Here is a 15,681-nt window from a genome sequence, read left to right on the forward strand (position 1 = left end):
GCTGCTGGCATAAACAGTTGTCTCTTTTCTTCTTCTGTTACTTCTGCTTGCAATTTCTCTCTCTCTTCTGTGGCCTTGCCAGAATATCTCTGTTATGGCTACGGTGAAGTAACAGGAACAAGGGGAGGGAGTAGGAGAGGAGGTGAACAGTCCCCCTTCATCCACTCAGGGGGGTCTGAGGAATTTCTGTGTTGTTTATAAATTGTAAATAGCATAGCATACATAGCATAGCATAGCATAGCACAGAATTAACCAGGTTGGAAGAGACCTTTGAGATCAAGTCCAACCTATCACCCAACACCATCTCATCAACTAAATCATGTCATCCAGTGTCTTCTTAAACACCTCCACTGATAGTGACTTCACCACCTCCCTGGGCAGCACATCCCAATGGCCAAACTCTCTTTCTATGAAGAAGTTGCTCCTAACCTCCAGCCTAAACCTCCCCTGGTGCAGTTTGAGACTGTGTCCTCTTGCTTTGCTGGTGGTTGCCTGAGAGAAGAGACCAACCCCCACCTGGCTACAACCTCCCTTCAGGTAGCTGTAGAGAGCAAGAAGGTCTCCTCTGGGCCTCCTCTTCTCCAGGCTAAGCAACCCCAGCTCCCTCAGCCTCTCCTCACAGGGCTGTGCTCCAAACCCCTCACAAGCTTTGTTGTCCTTCTCTGGACACGTTATATGCATATATATATGTGTGTGTGTGCATGTATTGTACAAATGTTGTATATTCTGTACATATCCATTGCATTTGCTTGCTTGTCAACACAGCTTCATTTGCTTCCATCCCCAACTGAGCCAGTCTGGCAGTTTTATTTTGGGGGTAGCTTTCTCCAGATTCGTTGGGGGTTAATTTCAACCCCCCACATTCAGACATCTATGGGGGTTTGTCTTTTTAACAGGAAAATGCATCACAAATGCCTTGAAAGTCCTGCTGTCCTATTCTTAGACAGTATTGCATAACTGTTTTAAACTACAGACCGTGGTTAAACAATAAATAATGAAAAAGCTGTGATATTCTTGAGACATTTCCAAGCATAATATCAGACACAGACCTGATACCTAGAATATAATCCCAATTTAAACATGTCATCCCTTCCATTAACACTTTGGCTGTAAGCATACTTAGGTGTGATGTGTGGCTGCACAGTTCTGCCATCCAGAAAGAACTCTTCGCTTCTTGCGGAGCAATATTTATTCTTTTAAATGAAACTGGGCTCAGGAGCTTTGCTCAAACACAGAAATTCATAGTGTTGAATGCAAGGCATATTTGAGTTATGTGGGCTTTACCAAAACACTGCGTTGATGTAAAATAAAAGAGTATGTAGCCATACCCTCCAATGAGGCAAGTAGCCTCCTAAGATACTCTTGATGGAATGGAATGGAATGGAATGGAATGGAATGGAATGGAATGGAATGGAATGGAATGGAATGGGAGAGGGAGAGGAGAGGGAGAGGGAGAGGAGAGGAGAGGAGAGGAGAGGAGAGGAGAGGAGAGGAGAGGAGAGGAGAGGAGAGGAGAGGAGAGGAGAGGAGAGGAGAGGAGAGGAGAGGAAGAGGAGAGGAGAGGAGAGGAGAGGAGAGGAGAGGAGAGGAGAGGAGAGGAGAGGAGAGGAGAGGAGAGGAGAGGAGAGGAGAGGAGAGGAGAGGAGAGGAGAGGAGAGGAGAGGAGAGGAGAGGAGAGGAGAGGAGAGGAGAGGAGAGGAGAGGAGAGGAGAGGAGAGGAGAGGAGAGGAGAGGAGAGGAGAGGAGAGGAGAGGAGAGGAGAGGAGAGGAGAGGAGAGGAGAGGAGAGGAGAGGAGAGGAGAGGAGAGGAGAGGAGAGGAGAGGAGAGGAGAGGAGAGGAGAGGAGAGGAGAGGGAGAGAAGTGGGAGAGGAGAGGGAGAGGAGAGGAGAGGGAGAGGAGAGGAGAGGAAGAGGAGAGGAGAGGGAGAGGAGAGGAGAGGGAGAGGAGAGGAGAGGGAGAGGAGAGGAGAGGGAGAGGAGAGGAGAGGGAGAGGAGAGGAGAGGGAGAGGAGAGGAGAGGAGAGGAGAGGAGAGGAGAGGAGAGGAGAGGAGAGGAGAGGAGAGGAGAGGAGAGGAGAGGAGAGGAGAGGAGAGGAGAGGAGAGGAGAGGAGAGGAATTAACCAGGTTGGAAAAGACCTTTGAGATCATCAAGTCCAACCTATCACCCAACACCATCTCATCAACTAAATCATGGCACTAACAGCCCCCATCCAGTCTATTCCTAAACACCTCCAGGGATGGTGACTCCACCACCTCCCTGGCAGCACATTCCAATGGCCAATCTCTCTTTCTATGAAGAGCCTTCTCCTCACCTCCAGCCTAAACTTCCCCTGGTGCAGCTTGAGACTGTGTCCTCTTGTTCTGGTGCTGATTGCCTGGGAGAAGAGACCAACCCCCACCTGGCTACAACCTCCCTTCAGGTAGTTGTAGAGAGCAAGAAGGTCTGCCCTGAGTCTCCTCTTCTCCAGGGTAAGCAACCCCAGCTCCCTCAGCCTCTCCTCACAGGGCTGTGCTCCAAACCCTGCCACAGTTATTTTGAACCACTTATCAGTTTAATCTATAAAGTTCTCCTCCAGGCAATTAATTGCTTGGTAACTAAGCTCTGCTTATCAAACACAACTGCAAAGGAACAGAGAATTCAGCACAGGGAAGTTTTCACATCAGTTGTCATCTATCTGCCCAGACTGACTGAAACAAATGCAACCTGTAAGGGTGGGTTTTTTTTCATTCAAAGATTCTGTTGTCTAAAAGAGAAAGGTGCAGGGCTTTCAATTCAGCTCTGCTTTCAAGCCTGTTTGGATTTAGTTCAGGTGTTTGACTCTTTGTAACCAGCCTACTATATATATATCTCTAAAGCCCAAGATATGCCAAGAAGGGGACTCAGATTTTCACAGTGCAAGGGTTAGATCCAGGTCCCTGTTTTAGAATAGAATAGAATAGAATAGAATAGAATAGAATAGAATAGAATAGAATAGAATAGAATAGAATAGAATAGAATAGAATAGACCAGGTTGGAAGAGATCTCCAAGATCATCATATCCAACCCATCAACCAGTCCAACACCACCTAAACAACTAACCCATGGCACCAAGCACCCCAACAAGTCTCCTCCTGAAAACCTCCAGTGATGGGGACTCCACCACCTCCCCGGGCAGCACATTCCAATGGGCAATCACTCTCTCTGGGTAGAACTTCTTCCTAACACCCAATCTAAACCTCCCCTGGTGCAGCCTAAGACTGTGTCCTCTTGTTCTGGTACTGGCTGCCTGGGAGAAGAGACCAACCTCTGCCTGTCTACAACCTCCCTTCAGGTAGTTGTACAGAGCAAGATGGTCACCCCTGAGTCTCCTCCAGGCTAAGCAGCCCCAGCTCCCTCAGCCCCTCCTCACAGGGCTGTGTTCCAAACCCCTCCCCAGCTTTGTTGTCCTTCTCTGGACACCTTCCAGCAAGTCAACCTCCTTCCTAAACTGAGGGGCCCAGAACTGGACACAGGACTCAAGGTGTGGCCTAACCAGTGCAGTGTACAGGGGCAGAATGACCTCCCTGCTCCTGCTGGCCACACTGTTCCTGATGCAGGGCAGGATGCCATTGACCTTCTTGGCTGCCTGGGCACACTGCAGGCTCATGTTCAGCCTACCATCAACCAGTACCCCCAGGTCCCTCTCTGCCTGGCTGCTCTCAGCCACTCTGACCCCAGCCTGTAGCTCTGCCTGGGGTTGCTGTGGCCAATGTGCAGCACCTGGCACTTGGATGTGTTCAATCTCCTGCCCTTGGACTCTGCCCATCTGCCCAGCCTGTCGAGGTCCCTCTGCAGAGCCTCTCTCCCCTCCAGCAGATCAACTCCTGCCTGTCTGCTGCCTTTGCACAACGTGAAAAAAACTTCCAACAAAATCTGAGAGACAAAACATAGACATTGGGACAGGAATTTATTTTGCTTTTCCAGAGAGGTTTCTCAAAGTTCAGGGAAGATGACATCACATTTTGATGCTCTTTCTTGAAAGGCTTATCCCCCAGCTGGCTAGCACCCAGGTTTTGCTAAACTTTTCAGCTCTCAGAAGGCTCATGTCTCACAGCAGAAGGGTGAAGGCTCATGGCAAGCAGCACTGCAGAACACAGCAATCTGAGCATTAATTAACAGTGCAGCATTTCTGAGGGCAGCAGTTACAAATAACCTAGGGGAAACAGTAAGGGGAAGTGTTTATTCCAGAGTGCTTCCTGTGGCTCTGCAGTTCATCCAGGTGCACAAGCTTTGTTTTCCACAGAAGGTTAATCTCCATTTGTCATTTTGCATTTCTTGTCAACAGGTAACCCAAGCCCAGAGGATCTACATCTGAGTTTGGTAAACAAGCAAATCAAGACTCTCAGCTTCCATTGAACAGGAAGAAAAAAGACCAAAGAGAAGGTGTTATGGAAAGACCACCAGATGGGCAAGGATCCAAGTTTGCATTCTTATCATTGACCAGATTGGACAGAAGCAAAAATAGGAAGCACTGTCTGTTATCAGATGCTGCATGTTACAGCTGCATGCTGAGTGTTACTGCTCTGCCAAACCTACCTTACCGGTGTCATACAATCAGTAAGGCTAGAAAAGACCACAAAGATCATCGAGTCCAACCTGCCACCCAACATCTCATGACTAACCAAACCATGGCACCAAGAGCCTCACTCAGTCTCCTCCTAAACACCTCCAGTGATGGCAACTCCACCACCTCCCTGGGCAGCACATTCCAGTGGCCAATTACTCTTTCTGACAACTTTCTCCTCACATCCAGCCTAAACTTCCCCTGGCTCAGCCTGAGACTGTGTCCTCTTGTTCTGGTGCTGGTTGCCTGGCAGAAGAGACCAACCCCCCACCTGGCTACAACCTCCCTTCAGGGAGTTGTAGACAGCAGTAAAGTCACTCCTGAGTCTCCTTTCTTCTCCAGGCTAAGCAACCCCAGCTCCCTCAGCCTCTCCTCACAGAGATGTGCTCCAGACCCCTCCCCAGCCTTGTTATCCTTCTCTGGACACCTTCCAGCAACTCAACATCTTTCCTAAACTGAGGGGCCCAGAACTGGACACAGGACTCAAGGTGTGGCCTAACCAGTGCAGAGTACAGGGCGGAATGACCTCCCTGCTCCTGTTGGCCACACTACTCTTGATCCAGGCCAGGATGCCATTGGTCTTCTTGGCCACCTGGGCACACTGCTGGCTCATGTTCAGCCAGCTCATGTTCAATTCCAGTGCCTTCCAACACTGAGACAAGGCAGCTTCTCTATGAACAAAGCAACACTTGCCCATCTCTTCTGGACTGATTCTGTCATCTAACCAGTTTGGCTTGGCAAACCCAGAAGCAGGAGATTGCAACCCAGGTTTTTCCCAAGCAGCATAAAATGATTCTAACTGATTCACCTTCACTGGCAGAACCACAGCATTGAAACCAGGACCTCTGCAATACTATTTACTGCTCTTTTAAACATCTAATCTGCCTTTGCACAGTATGTGGCATAAGTGCTTGGGACAGCAGCAAGCAGACTTGCAGCTTGCTTGCAGAAATATTGCCTGATGCAAGCCAGGATGCCTTGCAATATAGAACTGGGAGCAGCTGCTTAGTTTTTTCCCCTTATTATTCAGCCTGTCACAGTAGCAGTTAAATTCACATACATGACAATTTACATTCTACTTCAGTGAGTGAAAGTCAGTGGTCAGCAGCAAATTATATAACACATGATTTTACAGTCCTCTTGTTGCTGAATGACTGCAAATCAAGAATCTGCAGCTTCATATTAGGTTAAAAGGCAAAGGAATGTGTGTATGCACACTCCACTGCCCCAGTAATGATGAAGGCAGAATGAGTGGTAACAAAGACAGCCTCACAAACTGAAAATGAGAGCTGAAATTGCCAATATAATGATGCTAACTTTAGGATCCACAGGATACTAAGCTACTACAATGAACTTGTGCTGGGTGGGTGGTAAGAGTATGTGGTAAACAGCTGGCTAGCCTTCCCTTTCATTGAGAAAGAGTGGAGGAAGCTGGAAGGAAATCTTCATGATCTAATACTCTATTTAAAAGACCTTAAAGTGTCATTTATTTAAAGCTAACATAATAGCAGTCTTACTGACGTGTCACAGTAGCTCTTAGGGGGGGGAAAATGATTTCTTTCTCTTGGCTTACAGCTGTAGGCTTCGCCTAGAAATTCCACAGTAACTGCATTTAAACAGCCTGAGTGGTTTTATACCCAGTGTTCCCAAACCTGTCAAATACTACACCCCCACAATGCTTTTGATAAGCCTTTATTACACCTGTCTGCACCTGTGCTACCTCAATGTGACAGGTTAGGCTGTGCCTTTAAGGAAAGGACAGCTGCAGGATTCTCTAGCTGAATGCTTGGGTGTAAAAAGGAAAGCAGAGATTAATTCTAAAGGAATTTCACTGGTCAGGTGTGAGATGTACCATAGCAAATAATCTCTCACATTATTTTCTCTCACTCACTCCAGCTTCAGTCAGTCTTTTGTTTCTTGGCCAGAGTGGATGCTGCTGACCCTGGACTGGAACTGGTAAGATAAGCATAGCAGTTTTTCTTCTAACAAATCTTTGAGCTAATGAATTTCCCTTAATATCCTTTTCTCTTTCTTTCTGCTCTTTCATCCAATTAACTGGAGGGGAAAGGGAAGGGGGGAGAAGTTTAACAAGTGCAATTTCGTAATATCACAGTGTCAGTCAGGGTTGGAAGGGACCACAAGGATCATCTAGTTCCAACCCCCCTGCCATGGGCAGGGACACCCCACACTACATCAACCTGGCCACAGCCTCAGCCAGCCTGGACTTAAACACCTCCAGGGACAGGGCCTCAACCACCTCCCTGGACAACCCATTCCAGGGCTTCACCACTCTCCTGGGGAAGAACTTCCTCCTCACCTCCAGCCTGAATCTCCCCACCTCCAGCTTCATTCCATTCCCCCTACTCCTATCACTGCCTGAGGTCCTGAACAGTCCCTCCCCAGCCTTCTTGTAGCCCCATTCAGATACTGGAAGGCCACAATGAGGTCACCTGGGTTGGGGAGAACCCGAGCTGGGATCCTCCTGCAAGGGGGATTTTTTCCTGTGTTATTTCCTGTGAATTCTGGTATAACATTGTAAATCCTGTATCTTTTGTACATATCCATTGCATTTCGTTACCGCTTGTAAAAGGCAGCTTTTCATTCACTTCTCCAGCTGAGTTTGGCTGTGTGTGGTGGTTTAAGCCTTACCTGGGAGTTAAGAGCTGAGATGGGGGCAAGGCTGAGAATCTCTCCCCTGCTTCCCCCCTCCTCCCTCCCAACAGAGAGGGAAAAAAAGGAAGGAGCAAATCCACCAAGCAATAATTTGGAGTTGGCTTGGAAGTAGAGAGGTAAAGAGTTTTCTTTAAACAATATATATATATATAACAATAACAGGAAAGGTTGACAACGGCAAGGAACAAGGATGGATGAGAGGAGGACAAAAAAAGAATAATACAAAACCAGTCTCTCTCTAAAGAGGCAGGGAGGCAGCAGGGAGAAGGATCACGTCCCACTGCATGGCAGAGGAGCAGGAAGGCAGCCACAGTAGCTCTCATCCAGGGGAGGCAGGAGCCAAAAGGAGCTAATAGATGCAATGCCCTGCTTTTTATACCCTAGCTGGGCAGGGAGGGGGGAGTGGAACAGACTCAGCTTCCCAGGGGGAAAAAGCCCTGCAGGGAGGGCAAAGTACCCCCAAGCCCTCCCCCCTGCTTTGTTTTCAGAATGGGCATTAACTCACCACACTGTGCTTTATGTGGGTGCAGGTGGATTAAACCATCTAAACCACTACACTCAACACACTTGGAGCAGAGAATTGGTGTTTGCCCATGGAGATAAGGTAGGCACCCTTTTCCAAGGAGTGGGAAACAATCTGGGCCTCACAAAAAGACCAGGCATGTTTCAACTATTAAAAACTTACTCATCTCTTCTAAGGAATGTAATTTTACATTACACACTTGTGCAACAAATCCAAGTGCCAGGTGCTGCGCTTCGGCCACAACAACCCCATACAGTGCTACAGGCTGCGAGCAGAGTGGCTGGAGAGTTGCCAGAGAGGGACCTGGGGGTGCTGATTGACAGCTGCCTAAACATGAGCCAGCAGTGTGCCCAGGTGGCCAAGAAGGCCAATGGCATCCTGGCCTGCATCAAGAATAGTGTCACCAGCAGGAGCAGGGAAGTTATTCTGCCCTGTGCTCAGCACTGGTTAGGCCACACCTTGAGTCCTGTGTCCAGTTCTGGGCCCCTCAGTTTAAGAAGGACATTGAGACACTTGAACGTGTCCAGAGAAGGGCAACGAGGCTGGGGAGAGGCCTTGAGCACAGCCCTGTGAGGAGAGGCTGAGGGAGCTGGGGTTGTTTAGCCTGGAGAAGAGGAGGCTCAGGGGAGACCTTACTGCTGTCTACAACTCCCTGAAGAGAGGTTGTAGCCAGGAGGGGGTTGGTCTCTTCTCCCAGGCAACCAGCACCAGAACAAGAGGACACAGTCTCAAGCTGCACCAGGGGAAGTTTAGGCTGGAGGTGAGGAGAAAGTTCTTCACTGAGAGAGTCATTCGTCATTGGAATGTGCTGCCCAGGGAGGTGGTGGAGTCACCATCCCTGGAGGTGTTCAAGAGGGGATTGGATGTGGCACTTGGTGCCATGGTCTAGTCATGAGGTCTGTGGTGACAGGTTGGACTCGATGATCTTTGAGGTCTCTTCCAACCTTGGTGATACTGTGATACTGTGAACAGAGAAATCCAGGCAGAAAGAGCTTTCTTATTAAGTAATTCCCATCATTCAGAACAAACATCCCAGGTGTGTGACACTAACAAGATCTGTTTGTTTCCTCTAAACTACCTGTGTACACACACATGTATGTTTGCTAAACAGAAAACTGATTCATGACAGCTAATTGCTATAATGAACTCCAGAAAAGGTCATGCTTCTCCCCAGGCACTCTCTAGGTACAAAAAAGGTCCTCAGAATTCATCTTTGATGTTGAAATGTGGCTGATCTTCAGGTTTGAAGTCCAGATTGGGGCTGCCATCCTCATTCAGAATTCGTCGTGATGTATAGCCAACAATTGGATACTTGGCCTTGTAGACATTATTGAAGGTATCATCCAGGGACTTCAATTCCTCTTCTGTGAGTCCTGTCTAAATGAAATTTGGAAATTAAAGTTCTGTGTCAAAGAACTAAAAATACAGACATGCATTTCTGTTTTTTCTTAAATTGCCACAGACCCTGGAGGTAGCTTTCAAGTTCACACTGCAGAACATGAGCAACAAAATGGACAGTATACCCTTTCCATTCAAACTCAGCCCTGACAAAGTCATAGATTAAAACAAACCATCAATCATCCTTCATTCTCCCTGCATAAATCAATCACACCTCAAGCAAGCAACAACCCACTGCCAGAGTCACCATTCACTGCCAGAGTCAGCACTCACTGCCAGTCAGCACTCACTGCCAGAGTCAGCACTCACTGCCAGTCAGCACTCACTGCCAGAGTCACCATTCACTGCCAGAGTCAGCACTCACTGCCAGAGTCAGCACTCACTGCCAGAGTCACCATTCACTGCCAGAGTCAGCACTCACTGCCAGCACACAGGATACACACACCAAAATAAGTTATTTACTGTCTTTGGAAGCATCTTTTCAGACAGCAAGTAATTTTGCCTTTATGTGCTTCCAGGCTGGAGGTGAGGAGAAAGTTCTTCACTGAGAGAGTCGTTCGCCATTGGAATGTGCTGCCCAGGGAGGTGGTGGAGTCCCCATCCCTGGAGGTGTTCAAGAGGGGACTGGACGTGGCACTTGGTGCCATGGTCTAGTCATGAGGTCTGTGGTGACAGGTTGGACTTGATAATCTTTTGAGGTCTCTTCCAACCTTGGTGATACTGCGATACTGTGAATTGTACTGATTCCACAGATGAAACTTTTTCTCTTCAAGGCTGTGAGCACTGCACCTTTTATGGGCAGTAAATATGTATCCATTTCATGTATTAAAAGACTATTAATGCACTGTGGTTTAAAATAGGTGAATCAAATCAGTACAAGCAATTGAATATTATCAGCCATCATCTTGCAAAAGAATAAAACGTTGCAAAGCAGAATTAAACTAACAGTCCATCTTCTTACTATGTCATGAGTGAGATCTGCTGGATCCAGGGACATCTTTGCAACTCCCCTTGTTGAGTCCTTTCCAACCAAAGCATTGTATGGGGCTCCTTTTCCATAAAATTCTGTCACATTAAGAAAAAAAATAAATCCAGTGATGATATGGAATGGAATGGAACGGAACGGAATAGAATAGAATAGAATAGAACAGAACAGAACAGAACAGAATAGAATAGAATAGACCAGACCAGGTTGGAAGAGACATTCAAGATCATCGTGTCCAACCTATCATCCAACACCACCTAATCAACTAACCCATGGCACCAAGCACCCTATCAAGTCTCCTCCTGAACACCTCCAGTAATGGTGACTCCACCACCTCCCCAGGCAGCACATTCCAATGGGCAATCACTCTCTCTGTGTAGAACTTCCTGCTAACATCCAGCCTAAACCTCCCCTGGTGCAGCCTGAGACTGTGTCCTCTTGTTCTGGTGCTGGTTGCCTGGGAGAAGAGACCAACCTCTGCCTGTCTACAACCTCTTGACAATGTACAGGGTATGTCCAGCCTTTACTCTTCACCAGCCTGCTACACTTGCCAGTGACCTAAAAGCAACAACTCAAGTCTAAGACTACTCTTACCAAACCTGACTTTTGATTCACTGCTTTTTCAGAATAGATCCCAGTCCTTAAAAACAAACTCAAAACAAAGCAAAACCAGTAAGCAGAGGGTGGGGTTATACAACACAACTGCTGAACTCCTAAACTGCAGCCTTAAATTCTACCTATCATTTAGGGAGCTGTGCTTTTATAATCATATGGGAAGATTGGGATTGTTTAGCCTGGAGAAGAGGAGGCTCAGGGGAGACCTTATTGCTGTCTACAACTACATGAAGGGTGGTTGCAGCCAGGAAGGGGTTGGTCTCTTCTCCCAGGCAAGCAGCACCAGAACAAGAGGACACAGTTAGCAGCTGTGCCAGGGGAGGTTTAGGCTGGAGGTGAGGAGAAAGTTCTTCACTGAGAGAGTTGTTAGCCTTTGGAATGTGCTGCCCAGGGAGGTGGTGGAGTCCCCATCCCTGGAGGTGTTCAAGAGGGGATTGGCCGTGGCATTTGGTGCCATGGTCTAGTAGTCACGAGGTGTTGGGTGACAGGTTGGACTTGATGATCTTTGAGGTCTTTTCCAACCTTGTTGATTCTATGATTCTATAATCATAGACTCCAGATTTGCAGTGGCAAGGATCTGAAGCTCACCCAGCCTGCAAATACAGCAATAAATGGTTTGGGTGTCAATGATGAAACAAGCTTCATGGAATAAGAAGAATTCTAAAGGGGAAAACCAAAATTTACTTAGCTCCCTGCCCTCCTTTCAAAATCACAGCCCAAGAGTTTTGACCATGCCAATGACAGCTCAAAAGGACAAGATGAAGCTGCAGCAATGCTGATGTACAGTACAGGTACATCCAAGTTAAGCTTTAATCCCGGCAGCTCAGTGCAATAAACTGCTGTAGCACTGACTTCTGCATGGCCTGGCCCTGCATCAGGGTGGACTTGGGTCTCGCCTGGTACCTTCAGCATTTCACTCATCAGCTCCCCAGCTAACTGGACTACTACCCTGTCTTCTTTGTCTGTGTGTACTGTGATATCAAACCAGCAGAAGTTCCAGACAAAATCTTTGTGGGTGAGACACCAGAGGAGGAAAATGGAGGTTTTCAAAAAGGAGAAACAGATATATTGTCTTCATTGCAATTTTCTGCAGGTTTGTAATACATGGGAAGTGTCTAGAAACAAATGACTGAACAGCACCATGAAAACAAAGCAGGTAACAAAGGAAGAAGCAAACTCACCTTTTCCAGAAGTGACATCAAATACAACTCCCTTCACTGCCAGGTAAATGGGCTGTCCTTCCTGGAAAGGAAGCCATCAGTGTATCCTCAACGTTTCAGTGCAGGCAAAAGGCAATTAGCTCTCACTATGGAGCCCATGAGCACCCAGGGCACAAAGGAGAGAATCAAATTCTCTGTTGTGTTTGCTTTTGCTTGTGTGTATCATAGTATCATAGTATCAGCCAGGGTTGGAAGGGACCACAAGGATCATCTAGTTCCAACCCCCCCTGCCATGGGCAGGGACACCCCACACTACATCAGGCTGGCCAGAGCCTCAGGAGCCTGGGCTTAAACACCTCCAGGGACAGGGCCTCAATCACCTCCCTGGACAACCCATTCCAGGGCTTCACCACTCTCATGGGGAAGAACTTCCTCCTCACCCCCAGCCTGAATCTCCCCACCTCCAGCTTCATTCCATTCCCCCTACTCCTATCACCACCTGATATATCTAAGCATATATTTTACCTCTTGTGGAATTTCTTGTCTGTGCTTTAAGCTGAGATTTTTGTGGGGTTTTTTTTAATAGGATTTAAGTTTTTATAATCTAAACATCACAATCTTTGTAGACTTGGCCCTCTTGCAAGCCACTGTGTCTGCACACTTGCATGCTTGAAGGTGATCAGCTTGCATCTATTCCTAATGCAGATGGATATTGCTCAAGATCAAAAGCTTTATGGCCATCAGCATCCTTTATTGGATTAAGAGAGCACACAAGCTACATAAACACACACAAACCTGATTTGCTGGCATCTGTTTTACTTAGCAGGACAGGGCCTTTGCCTGTTATGTGTAAGATATATTTTCTAGTCAGATGCTGGTTAGTTTCTAAAGTATCTAGAGAGGACCCTGAGAAGGGCAGCCAAGCTTTTCCAAGGAGAAAGCAGGCATCTATCAACCCAGGGCTATAAAAACGTGAATGTGAATCTCTGATGGTATTTCTCCTTTATAGAAAGCTAAAAGCTCTTCAAGTTGAAATTGCTAAGCTATTTCCATAATCTTGTTCAAGCAAATAACTAATTAAATAAATCTAAATCGGGTGTTGGGTTTTTTTTCCATCAATTATTGGGAGAAAATTCCTTTGGCTGGCTGTGGTTTATGGCAGTGTGAAATTCACTGGCATGAGTACGTGGTCAAGCAGGGAACAACCGAACGAGGAAGGTGCCAGCGAATTGTAAGCAGCCTCAGCGGCCAGGCTCAGCAGCTGCCAGCAGGACAAGTGTCGGCTAGCAACGCACAAAGGCCGACAGACCTCTCAGGGGCGCCTAAAGAGCAGGCTGCCCCGTAACGACCGTGGGGGACGGAGCAGAGGAGCAGGAGGAACGCCAGCTTTGAAAGCGGTTGTAGGGAGGGCGGCTAGGCTGGGGCGGCGCTCCCCACCCCGGCCCTGCTCTCGGCTCCACGCCGCCATCAGGCTCGGCCCGGCCAGAGAGGCTGGGGGGGGGCTGAGAGGCTGGGGGGGGCTGAGGGGCTGAGAGGCTGGGGGGGGGGCTGAGAGGCTGGGGGGGGGGCTGAGAGGCTGGGGGGGGGGCTGAGAGGCTGAGAGGCTGGGGGGGCTGAGAGGCTGGGGGGGGCTGAGGGGCTGGGGGGGGCTGAGGGGCTGGGGGGGCTGAGAGACTGGGGGGGCTGAGAGGCTGGGGGGGGGCTGAGAGGCTGGGGGGGGGCTGAGGGGCTGGGGGGGCTGAGAGACTGGGGGGGCTGAGAGGCTGGGGGGGGCTGAGAGGCTGGGGGGGCTGAGAGGCTGGGGGGGGGGCTGAGAGGCTGGGGGGGGGGCTGAGAGGCTGGGGGGGGGCTGAGAGGCTGGGGAGGGGGCTGAGAGGCTGGGGGGGGGGCTGAGAGGCTGGGGGGGGCTGAGAGGCTGGGGGGGGGGCTGAGAGGCTGGGGGGAGGCTGAGAGACTGGGGGGGCTGAGAGGCTGGGGGGGGCTGAGAGGCTGGGGGGGGCTGAGGGGCTGGGGGGGGCTGAGAGACTGGGGGGGCTGAGAGGATGGGGGGGGCTGAGGGGCTGGGGGGGCTGAGAGGCTGGGGGGGCTGAGAGGCTGGGGGGGCTGAGAGGCGGGGGGGGCTGAGAGGCGGGGGAGGGGCTGAGAGACTGGGGGGGCTGAGAGGCTGGGGGGGCTGAGAGGCTGGGGGGGGCTGAGGGGCTGGGGGGGCTGAGAGACTGGGGGGGCTGAGAGGCGGGGGGGGCTGAGAGGCTGGGGAGGGGGCTGAGAGGCTGGGGGGGGGCTGAGAGGCTGGGGGGAGGCTGAGAGGCTGGGGGGGGACTGAGAGGCTGGGGGGGGTTGAGAGGCTGGGGGGGAGGCTGAGAGGCTGGGGGGGCTGAGAGGCTGGGGGGGGGGCTGAGAGGCTGGGGGGGGGCTGAGAGGCTGGGGGGGCTGAGAGGCGGGGGGGGGGCTGAGAGGCTGGGGAGGGGCTGAGAGGCTGGGGGGGCTCTGAGAGGCTGGGGGGGGGCTGAGAGGCTGCGGGGGGGACTGAGAGGCTGCGGGGGGGACTGAGAGGCTGGGGGGGGGGCTGAGAGGCTGGGGGGGGGGGCTGAGAGGCTAGGGGGGGCTGAGAGGCTGGGGGGGGGGGGGGGGGGCTGAGAGGCTGGGGGGGGGGGGGGGGGGCTGAGAGGCTGGGGGGGGGGGGGGGGGGGCTGAGGCCCCGCCGCGGGGGCTGCTCCGCCCTCCTTCGCCCTCCTCCCCGTCCGCTCCTACCTTCTGCCCATCGTATCTGGCGAGCTCGGGCTCGGTGAAGAGCCGCACGGGGGCCTCGGCCGGCGGCCTGAGGCGGGGCTCCCGCTCGGTCGCGGCCAGCGGGACGGCCAGGAGGGCTGCCAGCAGCAGCAGCCGAGCCCAGCCGCCCGCCATGCCGCGGATGACGGGACGGGGGACGGGACGGGACGGAGCCCGGCCCCGCCCCCAGCCCCCGCCCCAGCCAGCCCCGGGCTCCGCGGCCGCCTCGGGCTGGCGGCGGGGGGGACGCGGGTTCCAGCCCTGGCGCCCCGGGGCTTTGGCTACATGGGAAGAGCTAAAGCTGGGGCCCACACGCACTAAACTGAGCTGGAACAATCCGCGGCGCTGCTCCCAGAGTGTCCGAGCGGCTCGGGGAAGCAGCTGGACTTCAGCAAGGCCTTTGACACTTCACCCCACAGAAAACTGCTGGCTAAGCTGTCAGCGCATGGCTTGGACAGCAGCACTCTGAGCTGGGTTAGGAACTGGCTGGAGGCTGAGCCCAGAGAGTGGTGGTGAATGGTGCCACAGCCAGCTGGCAGTCAGGCACCAGTGGTGTGCCCCAGGGAGCAGTGCTGGGCCCTGTGCTCTTTAACATCTTCATTGATGATCTGGATGAGGGGATCGAGTCAGTCATCAGCAAGTTTGCAGGTGACACCAAGTTAGGAGCAGATGTTGGTCAGTTAGAGAGTGGAAAGGCTCTGCAGAGGGACCTCGACCGACTGGACAGATGGGCAGAGTCCAACAGGATGACATTCAACAAGTCCAAGTGCCAGGTGCTGCACTTTGGCCACAGTAACCCCATGCAGAGCTACAGGCTGGGGTCAGAGTGGCAGAGAGCTGCCAAACAGAGAGGGACCTGGGGGTGCTGATTGACAGCTGCCTGAACATGAGCCAGCAGTGTGCCCAGGTGGCCAAGAAGGCCAACGGCATCCTGGCCTGCATTAGGAATAGTGTAGCCAGCAGGAGCAGGGAAG

The 15,681-nt window shown here is 51.1% G+C and overlaps 1 protein-coding gene across 1 annotated transcript; it reads right to left on the reverse strand.

Annotated features, from left to right (window-relative positions):
• Positions 1 to 3,910: 3,910 nt before the first annotated feature.
• On the reverse strand, positions 3,911 to 14,874 carry NENF (neudesin neurotrophic factor). The gene is made up of 4 exons (XM_068168769.1): positions 14,690 to 14,874; positions 11,960 to 12,020; positions 10,140 to 10,243; positions 3,911 to 9,157 (listed from the first exon to the last, which is right to left on the reverse strand). The coding sequence occupies exons 1-4, from the start codon at positions 14,840 to 14,842 to the stop codon at positions 8,981 to 8,983; spliced, it is 495 nt and encodes a 164-aa protein (XP_068024870.1). The 5' UTR covers positions 14,843 to 14,874; the 3' UTR covers positions 3,911 to 8,980.
• Between the last annotated feature and the right edge of the window lie 807 nt (positions 14,875 to 15,681).

This window comes from Melanerpes formicivorus, unplaced genomic scaffold (genome assembly GCF_026170545.1).
Source record: "Melanerpes formicivorus ecotype bairdi unplaced genomic scaffold, bMelFor1.0.p_v2 SCAF_157, whole genome shotgun sequence".
Taxonomy (NCBI): Eukaryota; Metazoa; Chordata; class Aves; order Piciformes; family Picidae; genus Melanerpes; species Melanerpes formicivorus.